This window comes from Dreissena polymorpha, chromosome 4 (genome assembly GCF_020536995.1).
Source record: "Dreissena polymorpha isolate Duluth1 chromosome 4, UMN_Dpol_1.0, whole genome shotgun sequence".
Classification (NCBI taxonomy): Eukaryota; Metazoa; Mollusca; class Bivalvia; order Myida; family Dreissenidae; genus Dreissena; species Dreissena polymorpha.
In genome coordinates, this window is record NC_068358.1 from 1,985,072 (window position 1) to 2,011,956 (window position 26,885).

A 26,885-nucleotide genomic window follows, 5' to 3' on the forward strand; every position below is an offset into this window, starting at 1 on the left:
AGAAAACTGGGCTTAATGCATGTGCGAAGAGTGTCCTCCCAGATTAGCCTGTGCAGCAGTCCGCTTATCAGGCTAATCAGGGAAGACACTTTTCGCCAGTCTGTATTCTTGTTTAGAAGAGACTTCCTTTAAATAAAATTTTCCTTTAAAACAATGTCGTCCTAGATTGGCCTGAGTGAACTGCACGTCTAATATAGGGTGATGCTTAACGCACATGCATTAAGCCCTGTTTTCACAAACCACCACTTAAAAAAAGGTTCTGAATACTGGTATGATTGTTTATCAAGGTATGACTGGAATCTCCTAAGTACTGCAACTCCGGCCATTGATGCCTGGTTGTCTCCCTTGGACAGACTTCTGGAGTCGGCCCGTAGCCTCGCACGGGAACTCACCCATCGCAACAACTCCGTCATGGCCTGCATCATGACTACAGCGCTGGAGAAGGGAAGCATTCACATGCCATATAAGGTTTGACTCTTGTATGACAATTATTACTAAAAATGTCTGAAATAAAAGCAGCATTTTACTGGAACAGTTTAAGGGTGCATAGCAGTACCTTGTATATGCATTTTACTTTTCAAATAAATGACTATTGGCTCCATAAACTGTGATAGCTTCTAAATTGTTTGTCTGCTATGCAACATTGTGTCTTGTTCTGAGAAAACTGGGCTTAATTCATTTGCTTAAAGTGTCATCCCTGATTAGCCTGTGCATCCGCACAGGCTAATCAGGGACGACACTTTCCGCTTAAACTTGATTTTCGGTGAGAAGGGACTTCCTTCAAACTAAAAATACCATAAAAGCGGAAAGTGTCGTCCCTGATTAGCCTGTGCGGACTGCACAGGCTAATCTGGGACGACACTTTACGCACATGAATTAAGCCCAGTTTTCACAGAACAAGACACCATTGTAAATGTGTCCAGTAACATTAAGCAGCAGGCATAGGCTAATCAGGTAGGATACTTTCCGCTTTTATAGAAATTTTCATTCAAAAGAAGTCACTTCAAAAAGAAAAGCCAGTCCAGGTGGAATGTGTCATCCCTGATAAGCCTGTGCAGACTGCACAGGTTAGTCTGGGAGGACACTGCACACATGCATTTAGCCCAGTTTCCCAAAACGAGGCTGACCATAATTCCCCCTCTCCCATTCTGCAGAGCAAGTACTCAAAGATCACCAACTTCTCTCGCACTCTACAAGAGGATGCGTCCTGTCAGATGCTGACGGTGCTAAGGAAGTTTCTCCACCTCGAGGGGACCAGCGCGGTGGAGCTGGCTGTAACCTCTGACACCATTCCTCAACTCATCACTATTCAGAAAGGTAAGTTAATTAACAACAAAATAAAAACTGTTAAAATTTTATAATTCATTATAAAATTCATAATTATGATTTTTTAATAGGAATAAATGTTTTCAAGTTATTATGATTATTAACTTTGCCATTACAATGTATAACAAAATTGCAAGTGAACTTCCAGAAATTATTATTTCAAATGAATGCAAATGTATCTTTAACCAAAGTGTTCAAAAATAGGGTTGCTACTTTAAATATGTTGTGAGCTACAAAAGAGTGTGTCAAGATATACATGTATCACCAACATGAAGTGTAGATGTGCAAGATTAATTTTTGTTCACAGTGATGCGAACATTCCTGAGTTATTTTTGCTTAAACAAAGTGCGAGGTTATTTGCCATGTTTGTGACAAATATCTTATTTTTAAATTATAATATTTATTAATTGATTCAGCTGTGGTCACTCTTTCTGCTTCAAGGTATCTTGGCCTTGACCCGTGGTTGGAAGAACGTCCTATACATGCCTCAAATTTCAAAGATCAACTTTAAAGTGCGCAAGCAGCGCCCATGCACAGTGTCCTTTGCCGAGCCAGATTCTGAACGTCTGAATCTTGAGAATTTCGAAGATGAGGCTGACGACGTCTCTCTGCAGCTAGATGACGACAAGATGTCACTCATTGATGAAGTTGACGGACCAAAGAAGGCTGGTTCCCATCCCAGCTTGAGCAGAATGCAGTCTGGTTCCCAGCAGATTGATGACACAGCTCGTGACCCAGTTCCAAATGTGGCAGTCTCTGGGGCATCATCGTTATCTGGGGCTCAAAAACCCAGGAGAGGACAGGTGAGTAGGAGATCTTTGCCTGGTGAGTTTGTAAAGGATCTGTCCTTGAACATAAAAAAGGTATAGAAAAAAAGTTACTGTCATATTTTTGCATTTGTTAGTACAGTAACAAAATGTATTTCATATATCATTAAAGCCACACACCTTGCCTCTGACTTTGAAATGAAATACAATGTTAATCAATACATATAGATGCAATTTGAAAGTGTGCAAAATTGTCATTAAATCTATAGCCTAGTTAGCAAGTAATTTATTATTTTTCAAAAGGTACAGCTTTTAAAACCAAAGTAGGATTTTTAGACGTATACGTCGTTTCATATCGACAAACGCGATTATTTTTAAGTTTTTAAGTTAAAAACGATAGATTTCTACCTTGTAACCACCAGATATATTCTAATTGGCATAGATAAAATATGTTTCTTATTTATACTTAAATTTACTTTGCCAAATAAGGTGTATGGCTTTAAGTAAAAAAATAGTGACATAAAAAGTTCTTCTTTTATTTTTGAATGTGTTTTAACTTAAATCAATTAAATGTTTTATTATATAAGTTATTTTCAAAATATTACTTATAACAACTGTTACTTATTACGTAAACATTATTTTGAAATATAATATATATTATTTCAAATATCTTATTTCCAGTATGCCCGGATCTTTGAGTCACCAGTGCATGAAACCAATCCCCACATGACTAATCTGCTACGCAATGAGAGCACCTACAGCTTTCATTCTGCAAGTGGCGTAAGTGTGGAGCCACACAATGTACAAAACTTGCCATCTACACCATACAGGGTAAGCATTATTAGATTTGATATAATATAGCATTTGTATATGATGTTCTATTGTAAAAGTCAATAAATTTGGAAGTCAATACCATTTATCTCTGCTTAACAAAGATAAAGTTTCTATTTGAATTCTTTTTGAAATTTCTAATTATTACTTTGACAGAATCTGTACTGTTTAAAGCATTTTACTAATAAATCTCTAGTGCAACATGATTTATAATGGAAAAAAGCATATTTACTCAGTTTTAAGATCTTAGTTCTGCTTGGAAGATAGTTTTCTCAGTATCCAGACCAACGGCATCCTGACAATCTGCGCCCTGCGTTTTTCTCTGCATTCCTGGACAATTTGCACCTCGTAAATTTGTCAACCAGGACATTTGGCACATTATTATATTGTCCACCAGGACAATCGGCATTGCAATCTCTTTCTTCAAACCAATAAGCGGTGAAGACTTATCAGTCTGACAAAGTCCAATGAAGTGTTGAAGGGCTTTATTAATCACCTCCTCACAAAGATTGTTTGTTCGCAGTTTTTATGGGGGGGGGATGTCTCTTTCGGGTGCCGATTTTTAGGTTGACAGATTTAGGAGTTGCCCAGAAAATAAAAAAACAGGGAGACGATTGTCTGGGTGCCATTTGTCCTACAATCTATTTTCCCAAGTAAACTTTGTTCTTCCTTCTCAGGGAGAAGCCTCGCAAGCAAACCTGCCTCGCTCAAAGGTACATGATCTCTACCGCTGGATGAAAATGCAACAGAACAACGGCTTCTCCTCCACCACAATAGAAGACCAAGAGCCGGTGAGTTCAGTCAGGCGGCAAGACTCGTTCCTGGAAACATTTGGCCGCGGTTTTGGACAGGAGGATAGCCACACTGACATTAATGTTGCCAACACCACACTGGGAACAACTATCATGCAACTGGCAGATGCTCAGAACTTGTTTAAGCCTTTCCTGCAAAGTATCGGTCTGCACGTCGAGAACGTACGTCCGACGGCCATGTTGAAGAATTTTGGCGGGAATCTGTCCCTGCAGGGCAGACTGGACGTTTTGAAAATACAGATAGCAGATTCAGTGAGGAGCCGTAAGGGGAAGGGAAAGGGGAAGCGAAGTGTTAAACTAGAGGCCTGTCTGGATTCATCAGCATTTCTTTGTGAAATGTTTAACCTGAAGGTCTCCATGAGAGACATCATTGATTTCGAGAAAAAGGAGTCTTTGGAAGATGATAAGTTCCGTAAGTTTCCGTTCAAGTTTGCGATGCACAAGCTTGAAGCCAAACCAGCCACTCTACAGATGAATGTTGTGGCAAACATGCAGTGTGTGACTCAGTATGTGGACATGCCCCTACTGCGTCTGATCCACCAGTTCGTCACGATGATTGGAAACGTGAACGAGACTAGGATCGAGCTTAAACAAGGTCACTCCAACGTGGACTGGATACGAACCCACCGCAAGCAGGACTCGAAGGGTTCTTCTTCCAGCGCGGAGACAGTTCAATCTGAGAGTTCTGTTACAGGCCTGTCGAGTCTTCAGAAGGAATCTGGACTCAGCTCCTCTAAGGTATTTTATTGTGTGGTGAACTCATTCTTTATTGCCTAGCAGCATTGGAATCCTTCTAATCTGTAAGCATCTGTGACCATGTGAAGTCTAGTTTAGAGAGGATTCGGGTTAAGAGAGGAAATATAATATTGATGTACTGTTAATTAACTATACAGAAATTTGTGTGAAAACACTCAATTTCAATATTGTTTGCTTTTGTTTATCAATAATTATTAACCATATTATATTCATGTAGCATAATACAACAATAAATCTTGTTATTTTATCTGTAAAGACCAAAGTTATGATTATTGTCCCCTACCAGTTAAACCGGAGAGGATTTATGGTTTGTGCTCTGTCTGTCTGTCAGTCAGTGTGTCTGTCAGTCCGTCACACTTTTCTGGATCCTGCGATAACTTAAAGCCCTTCATATTTTTTTCATGAAACTTGAATCATAGATATGCAAGATGGCAACAATATGGAGATTATGGGCGTCATCATTTTGTTCATGCTATGGCAACAAAAATATAAAAAATAAAATAAAAAAAATATTGACAATGTTGGAGTTTCACCAGTAGGAGACCATATTGCTTGGCAATCTCTTGTTAACTCTACTGGCCGAAGGCCGGAAGAGCTTATGTCATGGCGTGGTTTCCGTCGTCCGCGCGTGCGTTATACTTTTTCTTGTTTACGCAATTAAGTCCACAGTTTTAATCCCATTCTTTTCAAACTTGTTCAGTGTCTTTATATTAATGAGGACTCGAACCCTTAATGAAAATGGGTTACATCAGAGTAAAAAGTCCAAAATTATCTCCCCTTGAATTTGAGAAAATTGTGAAATAAGGCTTGTTTAAGCAATAAAGTCCACAGTTTTCATCCAATTACTTCCCAACTTGCACAGTGTCTTTATCTGAATGATAAGTCAAACCCTATTGAAAATGAGCAATATTGGAGTTATATGTCCAGAATTATCTCCCCTTGAATTTGAGAAAAAATGAAAATTCAGTTTTTTTATGTGATAAAGTCCATAATTATCACTCAATTCTTGGCAAACTTGCACAGTGTCTTTGTGTCAATGAGGACTCAAACCCTTTTAAAAAAAAAGCAATATTGAAGCAATAAGTCCAGAAAGACTTCCCCTTGAATATGAGAAAATTTTGAAATCCTGTTTGTTTCCACAATTAATTCCACAGTTTTCATCCAATTATCACCAAATTTGCACAGTATCTTTATATCAATGAGGACTTGAACCCTATTGAATATGAGCAGTATCGGAAAAATAAGTACACAATAATCTCCCCTTTCAACTGGATGGAAGTCACACTTTTTGCCCAATTTTCATAACACCATAATTTCTGGTCCGTTTAAAAACGTGAACAAGGTTGTGAATGCTCTTGAAGTCACAAATTTTGCGCAATCATAATAAAACTTTCTCAGAACATTTGTTTTTATGATATATGGGCGGAGTTAGAAAACAGTTAGGTTCCCTTTAAAAAAGAACTGGGAATAGGTTGGCACTTTTTCTTATATGGCTATAGTGATTCAGTATTAGCTTGGAACAGTTAAATTCGTTTTGCTTTGGGGTGAGCACAGTAGGGCTCTTGTCCAATTAGTTGTAATACAAACTATGTTTAATTTATATGTCCTTTTGTAGACAAACATACCAACTAGGTCTCGATCTTCAGAACATTTGCACAAAGGTGGACATAAGCCGTCATTGTCATCATTCAAACTACCATTCGAGTCAATCAGACCAGACAGGCTCAGCTTGACCACCTCACTGAAAAAACCAAATACGTTATTCACAAAAGATCCCAAGAAAGGGTCAAAGCATGACCTCAAGTCCCCAGGGGCAAGGTCAGATCCCTTGACTCCACCTCGAAGCTTGAACCTCAGTGACTCTGTCCATGTGGAAATGGCAGACACCTCGTCACCAGCGGTAGCTGAGAAGACAATCTTTGATGAAATCAAGGCGGAGACTCCGAAATGTTGGAGGACGCTGTATCACATGCTTGAGCTGTACTCAACCATTCCGGAGACAAAGACTATTCAAGGTTTCTTTGTGTTTAACTTACATCTTGAAATGCTTGTTTGTTACAACAAGTCTATGGTGCAGATAAGTTGTTCGGTAGCTTTTTATTAGCATAAGAGATTGGTAGCCATATTTATAATAAGCACAATCCCAATTGATTTAATTAATTAACTTTGAATGTCAACTGACTATTCAAGGTCGAAGGTCGGCCATGCAGGCCATGCCTGTGATAGAGGAGGAGCCATCGGAGAAGGCCAACATGAGCACGCCCTCGGGAAGTGTGAAGACGAGGATAGACCTTGCGGCAGAGGAGGAAGCAGCAGTAGGTAAGTGTCTGAAGAGGTATTTATAGTTAACTATAAACCAACAGTACTATAGTTGACCTAACCCAAACAAAAATTGAGTTTGGATGCATTGAAGTCATTCAATCATACGATCTTTCAGTCTTAAAGTATGAATTGTCAACTACTTATAAATTGCTCAAGTAAAAACATGAAATTATGTTATCGCCAAAAAGTGTAGATGTACAGGACTCTTTCTACGGCAGTGAGTTATTTTGCTGAGTTATTTGCCTTTCACCATTGCTGCCAAAGCTATGTGGGGGTATTAGTACATTGTTGTTCATCTGAGATTGAAAAGCAGTCAGTAGTCAATAATTTGCTCCCAAAGACTCCTTATTTACATAAACAAAGGGTTAATTAATTGAAATGCTTAGAAAAAAAACTTTTTTGCGAACATCTTGAATATTTGTTTGTTGCAACAAATATATCAAGCATTTTAATCAATGGATGGCTTGGTATAAGCATGAGACACTGGTGGTGGAATGTATTAAAGGCACAATACCAGTTGTTATACCCCCACAAACAAAGAGTAGGGGTTATATAGGCGTGAACTTGTCTGTCGGTCGGTCTGTCTGTCCGTTGGTCCGTTATAAGTGTCCGCTCTCTAATTCAAGTAGTTTTCATCTGATCTTCACCAAACATAGTCAGAAGTTGTATCTACATGATGTCTAGGCCAAGTTTGAACATGGGCCTTGCCAGGTCAAAAACTAGGTCACGGGGTCACTTAGTGCGTTTTAAACATTCAGCATGTTGTCTGCTCTCTAATTCAAGTAGTTTTCATCCGATCTTCACCAAACTTGGTCAGAAGTTGTATCTAGATGATGTCTAGGCCAAGTTCGAACATGGGCCTTGCGGGGTCAAAAACTAGGTCACGGGGTCACTTAGTGCGTTTTAAACATTCAGCATGTTGTCTGCTCTCTAATTCAAGTAGTTTTCATCCGATCTTCACCAAACTTGGTCAGAAGTTGTATCTAGATGATGTCTAGGCCAAGTTCGAACATGGGCCTTGCGGGGTCAAAAACTAGGTCACGGGGTCACTTAGTGCGTTTTAAACATTCAGCATGTTGTCCCCTCTAATTCAAGTAGTTTTCATCCGATCTTCACTAAACTTGGTCAGAAGTTGTATCTACATGATGTCTAGGCCAAGTTTGAACATGGGCCTTGCCGGGTCAAAAACTAGGTCACAGGGTCACTTAGTGCGTTTTAAACATTCAGCATGTCCGCTCTCTAATTCAAGTAGTTTTCATCCACTCTTCACCAAACTTGGTCAGAAGTTGTATCTAGATGATCTTAAGGCTAAGTTCGAACATGGGCCTTGCCGGGTCAAAAACTAGGTCACGGGGTCACTTAGTGCGTTTTTTTACATTCAGCATAGTGTCCTCTCTCTTACTCAAGTAGTTTTCATCCGATCTTCACCAAACTTGGTCAGAAGTTTTATCTAGATGATCTGAAGGCCAAATTCGAACATGGGCCATGCCAGATCAAAAACTAGGTCACAGGGTCACTTAGTACGTTTTACACATTGAGCATGGTGTCCGCTCTCTATTTCAAGTAGTTTAAATCCGTTCTTCACCACACTTGGTCAGAAGTTGTAACTAGATGATGTGTAGGTCAAGTGCGAACATGGGTCATGCCGGGTCAAAAACTAGGTCACGGGGTCACTTAGTGTGTTTTAAACCTCACCATGTTGTCCGCTCTCTAATTCAAGTAGTTTTTATCCAATCTTCACCAAAATTGGTCAGAAGTTGTATCTTGATAATGTCTAGGGCAAGTTTGAATATGGGTCATGTAGGGTCAAAGACAAGGGGTCACTTAGTGCGTTTTAAACATCACAATGTTGTCCGCTCTCTAATTCAAGTAGTTTTCATCCAATCTTCACTAAACTTGGTCAGAAGATGTATCTAGATGATGTCTAGGTCAAGTTTGAATATGGGTCATGCCAGGTCAAAAACTAGGTCACGGGGTATCTTAGTGCGTTTTAAACCTCACCATGTTGTCCGCTCTCTAATTCAAGTAGTTTTCATCCAATCCTCACCAAACTTGGTCACAAGTTTTATCTAAATGATCTCTAGGAGTTTGAACGTGGGCCATTCCGGGCCTTAAACTAGGTCACTTAGTGCGTTTTTTAACATTCAGCATGGTGTCCGCTCTCTAATTCAAGTAGTTTACATCCGATCTTTACCAAACTTAGTCAGAAGTTTTATGGAGATGATCTTAAGGCCAAGTTAGAACATGGGCCTTTCTGGGTCAAAAACTAGGTCAAGGGGTCACTAAGTGCGTTTTAAAAATTGAGCATAGTGTCCGCTGTTTTTGTGAAGACGACATGCAAAATATTATGTGTCAATGCGGCATGTGTGGGTATTCGTCACGTCTGTGACAAAGCTCTAGTTTTAACTACTTTGTATTTCAATTGTGTACATATAAAAGTTAATTGTAAAAATCCTGATTATCATAAGAAACAAATGAGCCACACTCTTGAAAAACAGGGCTAAATGCATTGTCCCAGATTATCACAGGCATGTAGGCAACGACAATTTTTGTTAAGAAGAAACTTCCTTTTAACAAAAAATACCGATTAAGCAGTTAGTGTTGTCTCAGGTTAGCCTGCGTGGGCTGTTTTAAACCCTGTTTTCCTAAAGCAAAACTCCAATGCTAAGTTCCTGGTGTTATTTTGTTTCTGCAGGCACTGGTACAAACAGCAGTGGAGAGTATGAGAACACCCCGCTAGCAAGATCCACCTTTGCAAGGACGAGATTCAAACAGAGTAAGAACTGGGAGTACTTAAGTGTTCTTGGAACATCAAAAGCCTTGAGTTTGGGTTCATGTAGAATCAACATTACAGATTTTAAGACATGTGATGTTTTACACTTAAGATGTTTTTTATCGAGTTCTCGCTTAGGATTGAATATGGGGCAGATATGACCAAGGTCATGGTCAATGATTCAAAAATAGTTTTTAAAAATCCAATGAATAATTCTCAGACAAAATGTAATACATATATAGATTTTTATATTAAGTCTTCAATGTGGATTTTGTGTGAATGGGTCCATGGTTACCTTTACCTAAAATATCATGTATATCTATATCAATTACACAATAAAATTAAGCTATTTTAAGGAAACAAAACATTTTCACATCTCATAAATTGAGACTGATTTGTATTGTTAATAGGGTGGATAGGGGGTCAAGGTCAGCATTACTGAACATAGAAAAATGAGAAACAGAAATGTGGTCTTTGATTAATAACTCACAAAACAAATAATGCTCTCAAAAACTTAGTTTTTTTGTTGAATTCCACTGATCATTCTTAAATGCATTAATGCCGTAACTTTCGCAGAGAAAACTATGCATACAGATACAAACATATGCTAAGAGCCTTGGGAATTTGTTGAGGTTTTCATGCCAGGCAAATGAACTTATCTAGATTTGACTCTAGACTTGTGTACGTTTAATCAAATTGTACTCAATTTTTTGGTCTTGTAAAAAACAACAACTTAAGACCAGGGGCCGTATTCCAGTAGCTCCTTAACTTTTGACTTAAGTTAAGAAATTTCTTAAATAAATTTCTTAAGTTAAATTTGAAATGTCAAAAACTAAACATGAGACGCTTAGTATTCCTCTTTAAGAAATTCCTTTAAGAGTTAAAGGAAGTGAACTTACTTTTTAATATACGAGAAAAAATACACAGAGTAAAGAAATGTATTAAGTTTATGAAGCTACCAGAATTTAACTTAAGTGAAATCTTATGTTTAAAGAAAAAATGGCGGAGATAAGAAAAAATATTGCGCAATATTTCAACTTAAGTTATTTTTTAACTTAAGAAGCTACTGGAATACGGCCCCTGGGCTGATTTATTTAACATAAAATATGACATGTAAATATGATCAAAGAAAAACATGATGTCATTATTGTCATTATGCTGCATGGCAGCATGTGCTGATCAAAATTCGTCTTAGTTCTTCCACAGTGTGTAATTTCCTCTATACAATTGTCATTCTAGGATTAAAAATTAAATAAATGAGATTGTTTCAGGCTTTCATTTAAAACTTGAACTGATGAAAGATACCATGAATATTTGTATTTTACTTATTGCTTTTGTTAACATGGTAAACACAATAATTAAGTGAAATAATAATTGGTGAAAAATTGCCTAAAGACATCCCATAATGTATTTCATTTTCAATGTATGAGCTTATGTTATAATTCTCCTTGCAGGCATATACATCGGTGACAGTATTCCCCTGGTTGTGTTTGCGATAGCTAAGATCGAGAAGGTGAACATCCTGGCGGTGCTGAGTGGACTCAAGCTGGAGGCTGAGTTGAGGAACGTGCACGCGACGGGAACCATCAAGGAGAAAGTGAAGGGCTTCCTGCAGAGGAAATCATCGGAGTCCTCGTACACGGCTCATGTAGGGCACACCATGCTGGTACTCCTTGAGGGACCCTCGCTGCAGTAAGTAGAGTCTTAGAACACGGCTCATGTAGGGCACACCATGCTGGTACTCCTTGAGGGACCCTCGCTGCAGTAAGTAGAGTCCTCATACACGGCTCATGTAGGGCACACCATGCTGGTACTCCTTGAGGGACCCTCGCTGCAGTAAGTAGAGTCCTCATACACGGCTCATGTAGGGCACACCATGCTGGTACTCCTTGAGGGACCCTCGCTGCAGTAAGTAGAGTCCTCATACACGGCTCATGTAGGGCACACCATGCTGGTACTCCTTGAGGGACCCTCGCTGCAGTAAGTAGATTCCTAGAACACGGCTCATGTAGGGCACACCATGCTGGTACTCCTTGAGGGACCCTCGCTGCAGTAAGTAGAGTCCTAGAACATGGCTCATGTAGGGCACACCATGCTGGTACTCCTTGAGTGACCCTCGGTGCAGTAAGTAGAGTCCTCTTACACAGCTCATGTAGGGCACACCATGCTGGTACTCCTTGAGGGACCCTCGCTGCAGTAAGTAGAGTCCTCGTACACAGCTCATGTAGGGCACACCATGCTGGTACTCCTTGAGGGACCCTTGCTGCAGTAAGTAGAGTCCTCGTACACAGCTCATGTAGGGCACACCATGCTGGTACTCCTTGAGGGATCCTTGCTGCAGTAAGTAGAGTCCTCTTACACAGCTCATGTAGGGCACACCATGCTGGTTCTCCTTGAGGGACCCTTGCTGCAGTAAGTAGAGTCCTTGTACACGGCTCATGTAGGGCACACCATGCTGGTACTCCTTGAGGGACCCTCGCTGCAGTAAGTAGAGTCCTTGTACACGGCTCATGTAGGGCACACCATGCTGGTACTCCTTGAGGGACCCTCGCTGCAGTAAGTAGAGTCCTCGTACACAGCTCATGTAGGGCACACCATGCTGGTACTCCTTGAGGGATCCTTGCTGCAGTAAGTAGAGTCCTCTTACACAGCTCATGTAGGGCACTACATGCTGGTACTCCTTTAGGGACCCTCGCTGCAGTAAGTAGAGTCCTAGAACACGGCACATGTAGGGCACACCATGCTGGTTCTCCGTGAGGGACCCTCGCTGCAGTAAGTAGAGTCCTCATACACGGCTCATGTAGGGCACACCATGCTGGTACTCCTTGAGGGACCCTCGCTGCAGTAAGTAGAGTCCTCGTACACGGCTCATGTAGGGCACACCATGCTGGTACTCCTTGAGGGACCCTTGCTGCAGTAAGTAGAGTCCTCATACACGGCTCATGTAGGGCACACCATGCTGGTACTCCTTGAGGGACCCTCCCTGCAGTAAGTAGAGTCCTAGAACACGGCTCATGTAGGGCACACCATGCTGGTACTCCTTGAAGGACCCTAGCTGCAGTAAGTAGAGTCCATGTACACGGCTCATGTTGGGCACACCATGCTGGTACTCCTTGAGGGACCCTCGCTGCAGTAAGTAGATTCCTCATACACGGCTCATGTAGGGCACACCATGCTGGTACTCCTTGAGGGACCCTCACTGCAGTAAGTAGAGTCCTTGTACACGGCTCATGTAGGGCACACCATGCTGGTACTCCTTGAAGGACCCTCGCTGCAGTAAGTAGAGTCCTAGAACACGGCTCATGTAGGGCACACCATGCTGGTACTCCTTGAGGGACCCTCGCTGCAGTAAGTAGAGTCCTAGAACACGGCTCATGTAGGGCACACCATGCTGGTTCTCCTTGAGGGACCCTCACTGCAGTAAGTAGAGTCCTCATACACGGCTCATGTAGGGCACACCATGCTGGTTCTCCTTGAGGGACCCTCGCTGCAGTAAGTAGAGTCCTCGTACACGGCTCATGTAGGGCACACCATGCTGGTACTCCTTGAGGGACCCTCGCTGCAGTAAGTAGAGTCCTTGTACACGGCTCATGTAGGGCACACCATGCTGGTACTCCTTGAGGGACCCTCGCTGCAGTAAGTAGAGTCCTTGTACACGGCTCATGTAGGGCACACCATGCTGGTACTCCTTGAGGGACTCTCGCTGCAGTAAGTAGATTCCTAGAACACGGCTCATGTAGGGCACACCATGCTGGTACTCCTTAAGGGACCCTCGCTGCAGTAAGTAGATTCCTAGAACACGGCTCATGTAGGGCACACCATGCTGGTACTCCTTGAGTGACCCTCGCTGCAGTAAGTAGAGTCCTAGAACATGGCTCATGTAGGGCACACCATGCTGGTACTCCTTGAGGGATCCTCGCTGCAGTAAGTAGAGTCCTCCTACACGGCTCATGTAGGGCACACCATGCTGGTACTCCTTGAGGGACCCTTGCTGCAGTAAGTAGAGTCCTAGAACACGGCTCATGTAGGGCACACCATGCTGGTACTCCTTGAGTGACCCTCGCTGCAGTAAGTAGAGTCCTAGAACATGGCTCATGTAGGGCACACCATGCTGGTACTCCTTGAGGGACCCTCGCTGCAGTAAGTAGAGTCCTCTTACACGGCTCATGTAGGGCACACCATGCTGGTTCTCCTTAAGGGACCCTCGCTGCAGTAAGTAGAGTCCTCTTACGCGGCTCATGTAGGGCACACCATGCTGGTACTCCTTGAAGGACCCTCGCTGCAGTAAGTAGAGTCCTAGAACACGGCACATGTAGGGCACACCATGCTGGTTCTCCTTGAGGGACCCTTGCTGCAGTAAGTAGAGTCCTCGTACACAGCTCATGTAGGGCACACCATGCTGGTACTCCTTGAGGGACCCTCGCTGCAGTAAGTAGAGTCCTCCTACACGGCTCATGTAGGGCACACCATGCTGGTACTCCTTGAGGGACCCTCGCTGCAGTAAGTAGAGTCCTAGAACATGGCTCATGTAGGGCACACCATGCTGGTACTTCTTGAGGGACCCTAGCTGCAGTAAGTAGAGTCCTAGAACACGGCTCATGTAGGGCACACCATGCTGGTACTCCTTGAGGGACCCTCGCTGCAGTAAGTAGAGTCCTCGTACACGGCTCATGTAGGGCACACCATGCTGATACTCCTTGAGGGATCCTTGCTGCAGTAAGTGGCACATTTAACTCTTTTCCCTACAAAAAGGTCAAGGTCACTCTAAGAGGTTAAAGGTCAAATTTTGCAGAAAAACTGCATAAAAATTATTGTCTCAAGCATAATTAACCAGGTTTTCCGAAGGAAAAAACTGGTTATTAGATTGGCGAATGCGGGCGGGCTGGCTGGCTGGCTGGCGGGCTGGCTGGCTGGCGGGCTGGCGGAACAAGCTTGTCCGGGCCATAACTATGTCGTTCATTGTCAGATTTTAAAATCATTTGGCACATTTGTTCACCATCATTGGACGGTGTGTCGCGCGAAATAATTACGTCGATATCTCCAAGGTCAAGGTCACACTTTGAGTTCAAAGGTCGAAGGTCAAAAATGGCCATAAATGAGCTTGTCCTGGCCATAACTATGTCATTCATTGTGAGATTTTAATAGCTTAATTACGTTACCTGATAACATATGCTATTTACTCCGATAGGATCGTATTTTATCCGGAATTTTTTGTCCGAGGAATCCCACACTTTTCAGAAACCCGTCTAGTAGGACAGAGCGGTCACATTTAGTGCCGTGTAGCCGCACAACCAAAACGAGACAATACCCATAATTCACTCTTATTCCGGATGGGGATATACAAAGGCCGACATTTTGTTAACCAGGTTTTCCGAAGGAAAAAACTGGTTATTAGATTGGCGAATGCGGGCGGGCTGGCGGGCTGGCTGGCTGGCGGGCTGGCTGGCTGGCTGGCGGGCTGGCGGGCTGGCGGAATAAGCTTGTCCGGGCCATAACTATGTCGTTCATTGTCAGATTTTAAAATCATTTGGCACATTTGTTCACCATCATTGGACGGTGTGTCGCGCGAAATAATTACGTCGATATCTCCAAGGTCAAGGTCACACTTTGAGTTCAAAGGTCAAAAATGGCCATAAATGAGCTTGTCCGAGCCATAACTATGTCGTTCATCGTCAGATTTTAAAATCATTTGGCACATTTGTTCACCATCATTGGACGGTGTGTCGCGCGAAATAATTACGTCGATATCTCCAAGGTCAAGGTCACACTTTGAGTTCAAAGGTCAAAAATGGCCATAAATGAGCTTGTCCTGGCCATAACTATGTCATTCATTGTGAGATTTTAAAATCATTTGGCACATTTGTTCACCATCATGGGACGGTGTGTCCCACGAAAGATTCACGTCAATATCTCCAATGTCAAGGTCGCCACGACTAAAAATAGATTTAAAAAAAAAAAAAAAACTTACAAAGGGGGTTAATTTTTTTTGGTCATTTCAAAAGTTCAGTTTGAGTTTTCTCCCTTTATCAGATTTTTTTTTCACAATGAAAACCTGGTTTTGTGACAATTTTGTCCCTTGTTATAAACTTAATTGTTGCTTCTGTTTCGCTGGATTCTTCTGTTTAACAGAATAGAGAAGTTTTTGTATTGCGTTAAAACATTCTCCGTATATATATCCGTGTATTTCTGTATCGTTTTGTGTATTTGTTTGTTTGTTCAAGGCAAAGTATGCCTCAAACACGTGGCTCATGTGGACACACAAAGGCAGCATGGGACAACCATGGTAGCTGCCTGTCGTGTTCAGGATGTACCCAGGATAACTGCTGCCCTTTCTGTGAGCATTGGTCTGCTGATACCTGGGCCATTAAGCGTCGACCCTTCAAGAGTCGTGGACGCAACAAGAATAGTTCAGATCAAAGTAGGGAAAGTTCCGTGTGTCAGGACTTTTCACCACACGATCTTGACCATACTCCACCAGTAGCTGCCAGGCCCCTACCCCGTGACAAAACCGGACATAATTTGCCCGGTCCGTTCATCGGGAATGACCATTTGAATGACTCGGCATCAGATCAACGTAGGAAAAGTTCCGTGTGTCGGGACTTTTCACCACACGATCTTGACCATATGCCACCAGTAGCTGCCAGGCATCGGTCCCTACCCCCTGACGACACCGGACAAAATTTGCCCGGTCCGTTCATCGGGAATGACCAGTTGACCGGTCCGGAGACTTCACCGGTCACTGGTCAACATTGACCGGTCCGGTCACCGGTCATGCTATGACCGGTCACCAGTCAACCGGCCACCGGTTAACCAGTCACTGGTCAACCGGTCACTGACCGGTCCGGTCACCGATCATGCTATGACCGGTCCGGTCACCGGTCATTGACCGCTCCGGTCACCGGTCATGCTGTGACCAGTCCGGTCACCGGTAATGCTGTGACCGGTCCGGTCACCGGTCACCGTTCATTGACCGGTCCGGTCACCGGTCATGTAATGACCGATCCGGTCACCAGGTTTCGGTCTGTGCCACAGACCGTTCCGGTCACCGTAGATGTTGACACTACCTTGTCAGTACTCCACAAAGGTAGACGCAGCCGCGTTTCTACTGTGAGTCACAGACGTAAACGTGTAGTGTCTGATGTTTCCGACTACTCCTCCACCTCGGGCTCATCGTCGTATGACTCATTGTCTACTACAAATAGCCCTCATCATTACCGGAGGGGACGTCGTTCACGCTCACCGAGTGTTTCTCGGCGTAGATTGCCTCATAAAGAGCGATCACGCCAGCGCTCGGAGAGACGTTCGATCAGGAAACATCATTCCCAGCGCCGCCGAACAGTGTCTCGGCGTCGCAGGGATAAAGGACATAGACCTTCCTCTATTAGGCGCTCTCGGACTCCTAGTCGATCCTTCTCTGAGGAATCTATTGACACCCTTCCACGTGTGTCGGCCTCTATGTTGGCCTCAACACACACTTCAGCCGTTCCTACAACCACTGAGCATAACTTGTATTCAAACACTAGTTTGCATACATATCAGGCTCAAGGTACAGGGGTTAATCTAACCACTTCGGCTGCGTTTTCAGCCCCACGGGTCTCTTCCACATTGCATAGAAGTATACCCCGGGCTGCCGCTACACCATCAAATCCCAATTCTTTGTGGATCCAACAGTCGCCGGGAATCTTTGTTCCTTTTTCGACTGATCCTTTACCAGCGACCTCTGGTATTCAAAGTGAGTCTGCTGACTTGATCTCTGAGAGACCTAACTCACCAGCTATATCTTTGATGGTGCCGGAAAACGATTCTCTCATGATAGAAGCGAATGAATCTATTATTCCTTCTCCTATATCCACCGGTTTCAATCAATCCAATGCTCCCGCAGATGGTTCGATTGAGGCGGGTTCGGAGTCTAATGAGGCCGAACTTTATTATTTGGCCTCCATCAATCAGGTATATGAACTTATGTTCAATACCTTAGATGAGGACTTCTGTCCCCACCCTTCCTTGTCTCTCACAGGATCTGAAGTTACCGTTACAGAACAGGTAGCACGCAGACGAGAGCCCGGCAGGATAAGTAAGGCTACTTCCCGAGTGGATCTACGCCTTCCTATTGGCTCTTCCACAATGGCTGTTTTCCAGTCACTTGAACCAGCCAATAAGCCTTCGCCATCTCCATGGAAAGCCCCTAAGGAGCTGACGGAGCCTAAACAGATGGACGGCGGGAAAAGTTATAAGGCCCCGGTACCAGATCCTGCTACCGGTTTGGACCTTTCCAAACTTCCGGTTCCTGATGCTGACATTAGTAAGCTGTCACTTACAATGACTTCATCATCTACCCATACATCAGTCCCTCTTTCCCTGTTGGAAAATTGGGAGCTGAGAGAACGCCGTTCCAAAGGTCTGGCTAACCAGCTAGATCTCATGGCAGCCACAGCCTTAGACTTGGTTTGGGAGCTCTCTGATTCAATCCCAGAGGAGCTGCGGGCCTTGTTGATACATCTTTCACGTACTACGCAGTGTTTATCTCACAATGCTGCGTCTTCTATGTCTGAGATGTTAAGGCTTCGGAGAGACCTCATCCTCTCTTCCTTGCCCAATAATTTCCTTTTGGAAACAGGCGTAAACTCCCTTCGAACTGCTCCACTAACAGCAGAGTCTCTTTTCGGAGGGAGGATACAGTCGGCACTTACTGCTGATCGTGAAGATCAGATACATGCCTCCTTAGCTAGGAGCAACTCTGGCCAGCGCCCTGTGGTTTTTAAGCGCCCTGCTTCTAAGCCCCCAGGAGCCCCACCGGCCAAGAACGCTAAAAGGGACAGTTTCCCTACTAAGCGTCCATCTGCTCCAAGTCAGCCCACTAATAGGCCTCCTTTTCAAAACAGAACAACTTCCTATCGGAAGCCTTCTGTAAAACAAAATTGGAGTAAGAGCAAACCCAATGCGGACAAGAAGTCATTTAATCCTTCTTCCAGCAAGGGTGGACCTCCTAAAGGTCAGCCCTAGGTCATACCCCTTTCTACCGCCACAATCTCTGATGCCGGAGGTACCAGTCGGGGCCAGACTTATGCACTTCGCAAATCGATGGCTCCAAATAACTTCGGACGCGTGGGTTCATTCTCTTGTCACACAAGGCCTCACTTTTCAATTCGAAAAAAGGCCCCCCCTCTCTCGCGTCCCAATAGATCTGGTATCTCCGCATCCACAACTTCCAGACTCCATTCTCGGACTGCTGGAAAAACAGGCGGTAGAAAGGGTTCACGACCCTTGTTCTCCAGGATTTTACAGTCGCCTTTTCCTTGTTCAAAAGAAAAGCGGCTCCTGGAGACCAGTCATAGACTTAAAAGTGTTCAACACGTTTCTAGTCAAACCTACTTTCAAGATGGAGACTCCTGCCATCATTCGGCGCTCCATCAAACCCATGCAATGGGGGGTTTCCTTGGACCTGGAAGATGCATACTTCCATGTTCCTATCCATCCCAACTACCGGAAGTACCTGCGCTTCTCCTTTCGAGGCCAGGTCTACCAGTTTCGGGCGATGAGCGCACACCTCCGATTACACGGGGTTCAACTGCTTCAGTATGTCGACGATTGGCTCTTACACCAGCTCCATCGTCAACTGCTTCTGCTACACCTAGAGTTCTCTTGGAAGGAGCTCCCCTCTTTAGGACTCCTTCTCAATGTAGCCAAGTCAGACCTCATTCCCTCTCAGGATTTCATATTCGTGGGAATGAATTTTCTGACCCACATCAATCGGGTCAGGGTCTCACCGCAACGTATATCAGACCTCCTTTTGAAGGTCAGATGGGTGCTGTCCCAATCTCATATCACAGCTCAAGATTTCCTCTCACTCAACGGTATCCTGAGCTCTGTAGCAGACTTCGTGCAGTTGGGACGTCTCTTCCTACGTCCTTTTCATCACTATCTCTCAGCTCGATGGAAATGGTCTCCAGACAATCTGCTTACACAGATTCCCATCCTTCCGTCATTAGTCCCCCACCTTCAATGGTGGCTAGACGAGGAGACCCTGTTGGCAGGAGTACCGCTTCTTCCCCTGCAACCGTCTTTACATCTCATAACGGATGCGAGCATGGAAGGTTGGGGCGCTCACCTGGAACCCCGCAGCCTGACATTATCAGGATTGTGGTCTCCTCAGGAGTCTCTCCTGCGCATAAACAATAGCTGTTTCTCAATTCCAATCACATCTTCGGGACTCCTGTGTGATGGTATCGACAGACAACACATCAGTCGTGGCTTACATCCAGAATCAGGGCGGGACACACTCTCACTCCCTGTATCTGGAAACAATGAAATTACTTGTTCTTTGCAAGAGCCTAAACGTCTCTCTCTTGTCCAAACACATACCAGGTCGTCTCAACGCCCTGGCGGACGGTTTGTCTTGCAAACACCAGTTACTTCCATCGGAGTGGACATCAGAGAGGCAGACTTCACATGGATCCAGACATGTTCCACTTACACGTCTGGCCGTTATCAGGCAATCCCTGCAGAAGAAACGCTTTTCTGTCAGGGCTTCAACGCTTGTTGCCTCTGCAAGGAGAAAGTCCACCAGAGCAGTCTATGATGCTCGCTGGAAACTCTTCTCTAATTGGTGTGTTCGAGGGAAAATTGATCCCCTCAATACCTCTGCTGGACGCATAGCGGATTTTCTAATCTATCTCTTTGATGATAAGAAACTTTCTCTTAGCTCCATCAAAGGATACAGATCTGTGCTTTCGCATACCTTGGCTTTTCGTAAGTCATCACAAGTCTGTGCTGACCCAGCCATTTCGGAACTGATCCGAGCCATGGAACTTAAACGTCCTGTGTCTCGTTCTCTTACCCCCAAATGGGATTTGGCTTGTGTTCTTGGATCGCTTATTAAAGCTCCCTATGAACCCCTTAATCAGGCTTCTTTACAGTTCCTAACCTGGAAGACCGTTTTCCTTCTTACCATGGCTTCATCCAAACATAGAAGTGAAATTCATGCTCTTTCTATCGAAGAAAGCCATCTTCGTTTTGATTCCTCCGATGGCTCTGTCACCTTGTTGTGTCAGCCAGGATTCCTTGCTAAAAATCAACTCCCCTCTATGGCTTCTAAACCCTTCAAGGTCCCAAGTCTTTCTAGAACTTGTGGTAATGAAGATGAAGATAGACTCCTCTGCCCTGTCAGGTCTTTGAAGTTCTATCTTAGTAGAGTTAAGTCTATTCGAGGTTCTCGTAAGACTCTTCATTCCCTTAAAAGGGGGGGGCGATGTGTCTGCGGCTTCTATTTCCCGTTGGGTAGCCTCGACTATAAAAAGGGCTTACTCTTCTATTTCTTCAAGGGATTCATCCCTTTTTAAGATTAGACCGCATGAATTACGAGCAATGTCGGCTTCGTGGGCATATATTAATCATACGCCACTTTCTGACGTGCTTCAAGCTGCTTTCTGGAGGAATCAGACTACTTTTTCATCTTTTTATCTTCGTTCTCTGGAGTGCCAACAGGACAACTTGTATTTGTTGGGCCCCCTTGTGGTTGCACAAACGGTAGTATCTTCTACGGCATAGGTATATTACGCTTATCCGTGAATTAAGTTAATACCGTAATAACGAAGATTAGCTGAGAACCCGAGATATGGGTTTCGCTGTGATGGGGAGATTTTTGCGAACCTTCCCGCCTCAGCTGCAAATTCAGCATATGATATCAGGTAACGTAATTAAGCTATTAAAACAAATTTTTCTAGTAAAATTCATTTTAATTAGTAATTACTTACCTGATATCGGTAAGTCCCACCTCCCACCCCGCTCTTCGTCTAATATTTCATATTTTTTATTGGAATAAGAGTGGATTATGGGTATTGTCCCGTTTTGGTTGTGCGGCTACACGGCACTAAATGTGACCGCTCTGTCCTACTAGACGGGTTTCTGAAAAGTGTGGGATTCCTCGGACGAAAAATACCGGATAAATTACGATCCTATCGGAGTAAATAGCATATGATATCAGGTAAGTAATTACTAATTAAAATGAATTTTACTAGAAAAATTTGTTTTAAAATCATTTGGCACATTTGTTTACCATCATGGTACAGTGTGTCGCGCGAAAGAATCACGTCAATATCTCCAATGTCAAGGTCGCCACGACTAAAAATAGATTTTTTTTTTTTAAACAAACTTACAAAGGGGGTTAATTTTGTTTGTTCATTTCAAAAGTTCAGTTTGAGTTTTCTCCCTTTATCAGATTTTTTTTTCACAATGAAAACCTGGTTTTGTGACAATTTTGTCCCTTGTTTTGCAATGTATTGTTGGATTTTACACTAAATTGGCACAAATGAAAACCATCATTAGACAGCATGTCATTTGTAAAACCCTTCTCCCATACCTCATAGGTCAAACTAAGAGGCCAAGGATACAATTTCAATGCAAAAATTGGAATGTGGGGGTCATCTGTATCCTATCAATACATGTCTTGTTATTTATAAATTCAAACAGATAAGTGCATTTTTGTTTTGTCTTAGTTCCAGTTATTTTGTGGGTTATTATAACAGGTATTTGTTATGTTAACTTGGTTATGTTAACTTTGTTGTTTTTCTAATTAGAGCTTATGAACTTGAACACTACATTTTGCAACGGTCTGTAGCATCAAATTTTAAATCTAGTTATATTTGATTTTGTGTTTGTTTTTATTTCTACCAGCTTACTTTGATGAAGCTAAAATTTCTGTTAGATTTCAATATTCAAATCACATCTCTATGTATTTCTCTTACCTTTTACTTGATGTAATCAAGGTGCCAAGCATTGTATAGCAATCATGTGGGGACACCAAGTAATTGAAGGTCTATTTTTTAAGAATCAGGCTTATTTGCAGAATTGTGTACAACATGCTAAGAATTTCTTTATTTTCAGTAACATACCCTTGCTTTGTTTGTGTGTCAATATAAGTGATGGATATTATGTGAAAATGTGTTTGCCTATTTTTTAAAACATTATGCATTTAACAATTTTATAACAGTATGCATGAACACACAGTTATGTTAAATTTAATGGTTGAATTGTTTTTGTCCCTACCGATGAAACCGGAGGGGACTTATGGTTTGCGCTCTGTGTGTCCATCCATCAGTCAGTCAGTCAGTCAGTCAGTCAGTCAGTCAGTCAGTCAGTCAGTCAGTCAGTCAGTCAGTCAGTCAGTCAGTCAGTCAGTCAGTCAGTCAGTCTGTCACACTTTTCTGGATCCTGCGATAACTTAATAAGTTCTTAATATTTTTTCATGAAACTTGAAACATGGATAGATGGCAATATGGAGATTATGCACATCATTTTATTTTGTTCCTATGTCAAAAATTCTGGTTGCTATGGCAACAATTATTTTTTTTAATTCTGACAATGGTGGAGTTTCACCGGTAGGGAACCATATTGCTTGACAATAGTCTTGTTTCAGTTGTGTTTTATTATTCCCATATGTGTGAGTTAATGTTAATTTAGTTGTACAATTATGTATATTTTGAATAATTATAGAAACTCATGTGCATTTAACATACAGCAAAAATATTGCATTCCGGCTTCTTTTGCCAAGTCTTGTATTCCATATTAAGCTGATAACCCTTAACATTTAAATGTTATTAAAAATTACAAAGACATTTTCAATAAACCATGTTTTAATGTTTGAACAATTCATGCTAAAACAAAAAAATAAATTATCCAGATGTTCGCAAAAGTTTTTGTTGGGTTTGACAAGAAAATAAATTGAAAAGGTAAATAATAAAAATAACTAATTGAACTGCTGATTGTTTTAGCAGCTTATCCTCTGATAATCATGATCATGGCTTAGTATAAAAAACCTGCTTATTATTCATTATTCTTTCTCAGCTTTGAGTCTTTTCTCAATTTTGAGATGTGGTTGATTCTCAAGCTCAACTTAGTGTTCACAGATGTTTTGAGTCTGCCCCAATCCTAACTTTGAGCATGAATATGTTAGTCTGCCTATCTCTGAGGTTTGAGATTTTATTCATGAGCTGATCAACATTCTCAGTTCTCAGCTGAGTGATAATTAACATTAATACGTTTGAAAATAAATACAGACACTACTAAAATGAGGAAAAAACAAGTATAATTGCATTTCAAAATCTTACTTCAACTGTGTATGGAACTATCGCTTTGCATGGTTAAACACGCTGTAAATAAACAATTTTGACATTTAATGCGGCATTGTTTGCATTAATTTAGAAACTCATTTACTTGTTTCCTTAACCGCTTGATTCACGGTTATTGGAGAATAAATACCGGTATATAACCATAATCATGAGCGCACAATGCTTGACTGCTAATACAGGACGGTGGTCACGGTCAACATTGGCCGGTCCCAGGCTCTGCACACGACGGTGAAGAGAAGAGGCAAGGGCCACAACTCCGCCCTCGTGTCTATTGGCGAGATTGAGGTCGACATACCCCAGCATCCTGTGGTGCTCCATGGGATGTTGACAAGGGGAACAACCCAGCTATCCAGCACTCTTCAAGAGTTTAGACGGCCCATCTCCAGAACTAGGTATGCTCTATCAATGCTGCCATTTTTTTCTGTGATCTTTTGAAAGGTTAAAAAAGTGGGACAACTCTGTTGTTCAACACCCTGCAGGATTGTAGATAACAATTTTCAAGAAGCACCCCGGTAGGTATATCAAGAATTAAGTATTTCAGTCATGCTTTACTTTTTTCAGTTGGTTTTGTTTTGACATCTTCAAAACGAATAACAACCAGCTGTAAGAATTTGTTGATAGCTAATGGTAGTAAATATTTTCAGCCGCAATTTTGACGATTATGGAACATTGGACTCTAAAAGTTCGGGCGAAAAGACGCCCCATCCGTCTGCTGTGCCCCACCCACCAAGGATTATCCAGGAGTCTAAGTCAGTGACTTTGCACATCCATTTCAAGGCCATTTTGCAAGGAATTACGATTGGAGCTTCCCTGTTGCCCTCGCTACGCGCTCAATACAAGGTTTGGCTTTTATGAATTAAAGCATGCTATTAACCAGTGAGTGTTCTCTCTCATTAAAGCTGCATACACTGGAGCATTATCAAACATGTCATTACATCATGCAATAGATTTGTTCTTGCTAAAATTCAGAGGCATAGGATATTATATATTATTTCTGGGAAATAAAAGACCTGATACATAACCAAAGCAAGAGCACCGCATAACGGGTGCCACTCTGGGCCGCGAAAGCTTGTCAGATTTTTTTTTTTTAGTGACCTTGACCTTTGACCTAGTGACCCAACAAGAGATGTGTTTGTCAGAAACACAATGCCCCCTACTGCACCACTTTGAACATCATGTATGGACATAAGCTCACTGGTATTTAATGAAAACTAGCATTCACAAATTAGAACAGGTAAGAAATGATAATTATATCAAGAGATGTGTTCGTCAGAAACACAATGCCCCCTATTGCGCCGCTTGAAATAAAATTGCTATTTATCATTTAGCTGGTAAAGAAATCATCTCCCTTTAAAGCTTATTACTTCCCTTGAGTTTTGTCCAATCCAACCAGGGTGGGGGGAGGGTCTCACAGTCAATTATGACCATGTCAGACATCACTGACAACCAAGGCCTGTGGTTTAAAAGTGATCATAGCCAGAGGTTTTTTTTACTTTTTCATAGCCAGAGTTGATCATGTATCTATGGACATAAGTCCACAGGTATGTAAAGAACATCAAAGAAATTATAATTATATCATTAAAAAAAAAATTGACAAATCAATCATTTGAGTTATAAATAATCAAAATAATAAATCTGTACAGTATCTGTGAAAAGAACTTCAATTATTGGTAAGGAAATATATAATATGAGATTTATAATTATATAAATTACTTCCCTTGAAAATAATTGTCTCTAACAAATCTCTATTTTTAGTAGCAAATAATTAACAGCCACTACCGTGATTGTGATTGACCACTCGAAATGTGCAGCTCCATGAGATACACATGCATGCCAAATATATAAAGTGGCTATGTTTAATATTGAATAATTATCTCCCTTTTTAAAGCTTATTACTTCCCTTAAATTTGTATTTTTTACCATAGACCGTAAAGGATGACCTTGACCTTTTACCACAATGTGTTTGTCAGAAACACAATGCCGCCTACTGCGCCGTTTTGATTTATTTAACAAAAATATTTATGTGGGCATGTCATATAACTATGTCCATTTAAAGATTATTACTTCCCTTGACTTTGTTTTTTCGACCCTAGACCTTGAAGGATGATGTTCACCTTGAAATTTTACCACTCAAAATGTGCAGCTCCATGAGATACACATGCATGCCAAATATCAAGGTGCTATCTTTAATATTTAAAAAGAGTTATGGCCAATGTTAAGGTTTTAGCACAATGCCTACGGCTGACGACGAGCTGGCTATGACAATAGCTTGGGTTTTCTCCAAAAACAGCCTCGCTAAAAATCATTTGTTACCTGTTATTGTCTATGAAATGAAGTTAACAAATGTCTTCCCTATAATTGCAGACTGGACCGATAACACTCAGTGGTGTCACAGTGAAGAAGGCTCGGTTCACGTTGGATCTTCCTCACCATACGCTCAGCTTCAAGTCAAAGGTAACCATCTTGTTGCTCAAATTGTGTGCTTGGAATGTAGGCAGCTCTGTTGAGTTAAAAGGGAAGCAATTATCAATGAAAGATTTTATACCATCATCGGAAAATTCAAACGTTAAAAAGCAGTGTCAATGGTAGAGTTTTTGTGCGTCTGTGCCGGCATCTGAACCTGTGAGACTGTAACTCTGTGATTCATTTTGCAATTGTAGACTTACTTACCACAAATGGTCATCATGAAAAAGAAATGTGCCGCATGTAATACTTGTCTTCCTACCTCAAAGATCCAGTCACACTTAGAGGTCAAAGATCAAATTCTGCCAGAAAACAGCTTGTCCGGATTGTAACTTAGTTCAGATATCACCACCACGTCACTTGTTACACCCGTTTCCCTACCTCACAGGTCAAGGTTTACTAGGAAGAGTCTAATTTTGATATAAAACAGCTTGTCTGAACTGTATATTTGTAATTCATCAAACAAATTTGAAGTAACTTACCATGAATGACCACAATTAGGAGATGACATGTTGGGTGTAACACCAGTCTCCCTGCCTTAAAGGTCAAGGTCACACTTAGTAGTCCAATGTTAAATTTGATCATAAAACAGTTTGTGTGGACTGTAAGTGTATCATTTGTTTTGCAAATTAAAAATACTTACAAGTGTTCATTATGAGATGATATTTTGCATGTACTAGTATCATCTGTCACCCTACCACAAAGGTAA

General features: G+C 42.1%; 1 protein-coding gene across 1 annotated transcript in view; it reads left to right on the forward strand.

The window, feature by feature from the left end:
* Positions 1-26,885, forward strand: part of LOC127879892 (transmembrane protein KIAA1109 homolog) — a 149,313-nt gene that overhangs the window by 51,426 nt on the left and 71,002 nt on the right. Inside the window, exons 27-39 of the mRNA XM_052426974.1 lie at positions 288-468; positions 1,155-1,317; positions 1,768-2,129; positions 2,775-2,924; positions 3,602-4,474; positions 6,108-6,507; positions 6,683-6,811; positions 9,510-9,590; positions 11,042-11,279; positions 22,082-22,111; positions 23,893-24,105; positions 24,358-24,553; positions 26,078-26,167. Coding sequence (XP_052282934.1) covers positions 288-468; positions 1,155-1,317; positions 1,768-2,129; positions 2,775-2,924; positions 3,602-4,474; positions 6,108-6,507; positions 6,683-6,811; positions 9,510-9,590; positions 11,042-11,279; positions 22,082-22,111; positions 23,893-24,105; positions 24,358-24,553; positions 26,078-26,167 — 3,106 coding nt within the window. The remainder of the gene's footprint in view (positions 1-287; positions 469-1,154; positions 1,318-1,767; positions 2,130-2,774; positions 2,925-3,601; positions 4,475-6,107; positions 6,508-6,682; positions 6,812-9,509; positions 9,591-11,041; positions 11,280-22,081; positions 22,112-23,892; positions 24,106-24,357; positions 24,554-26,077; positions 26,168-26,885) is intronic.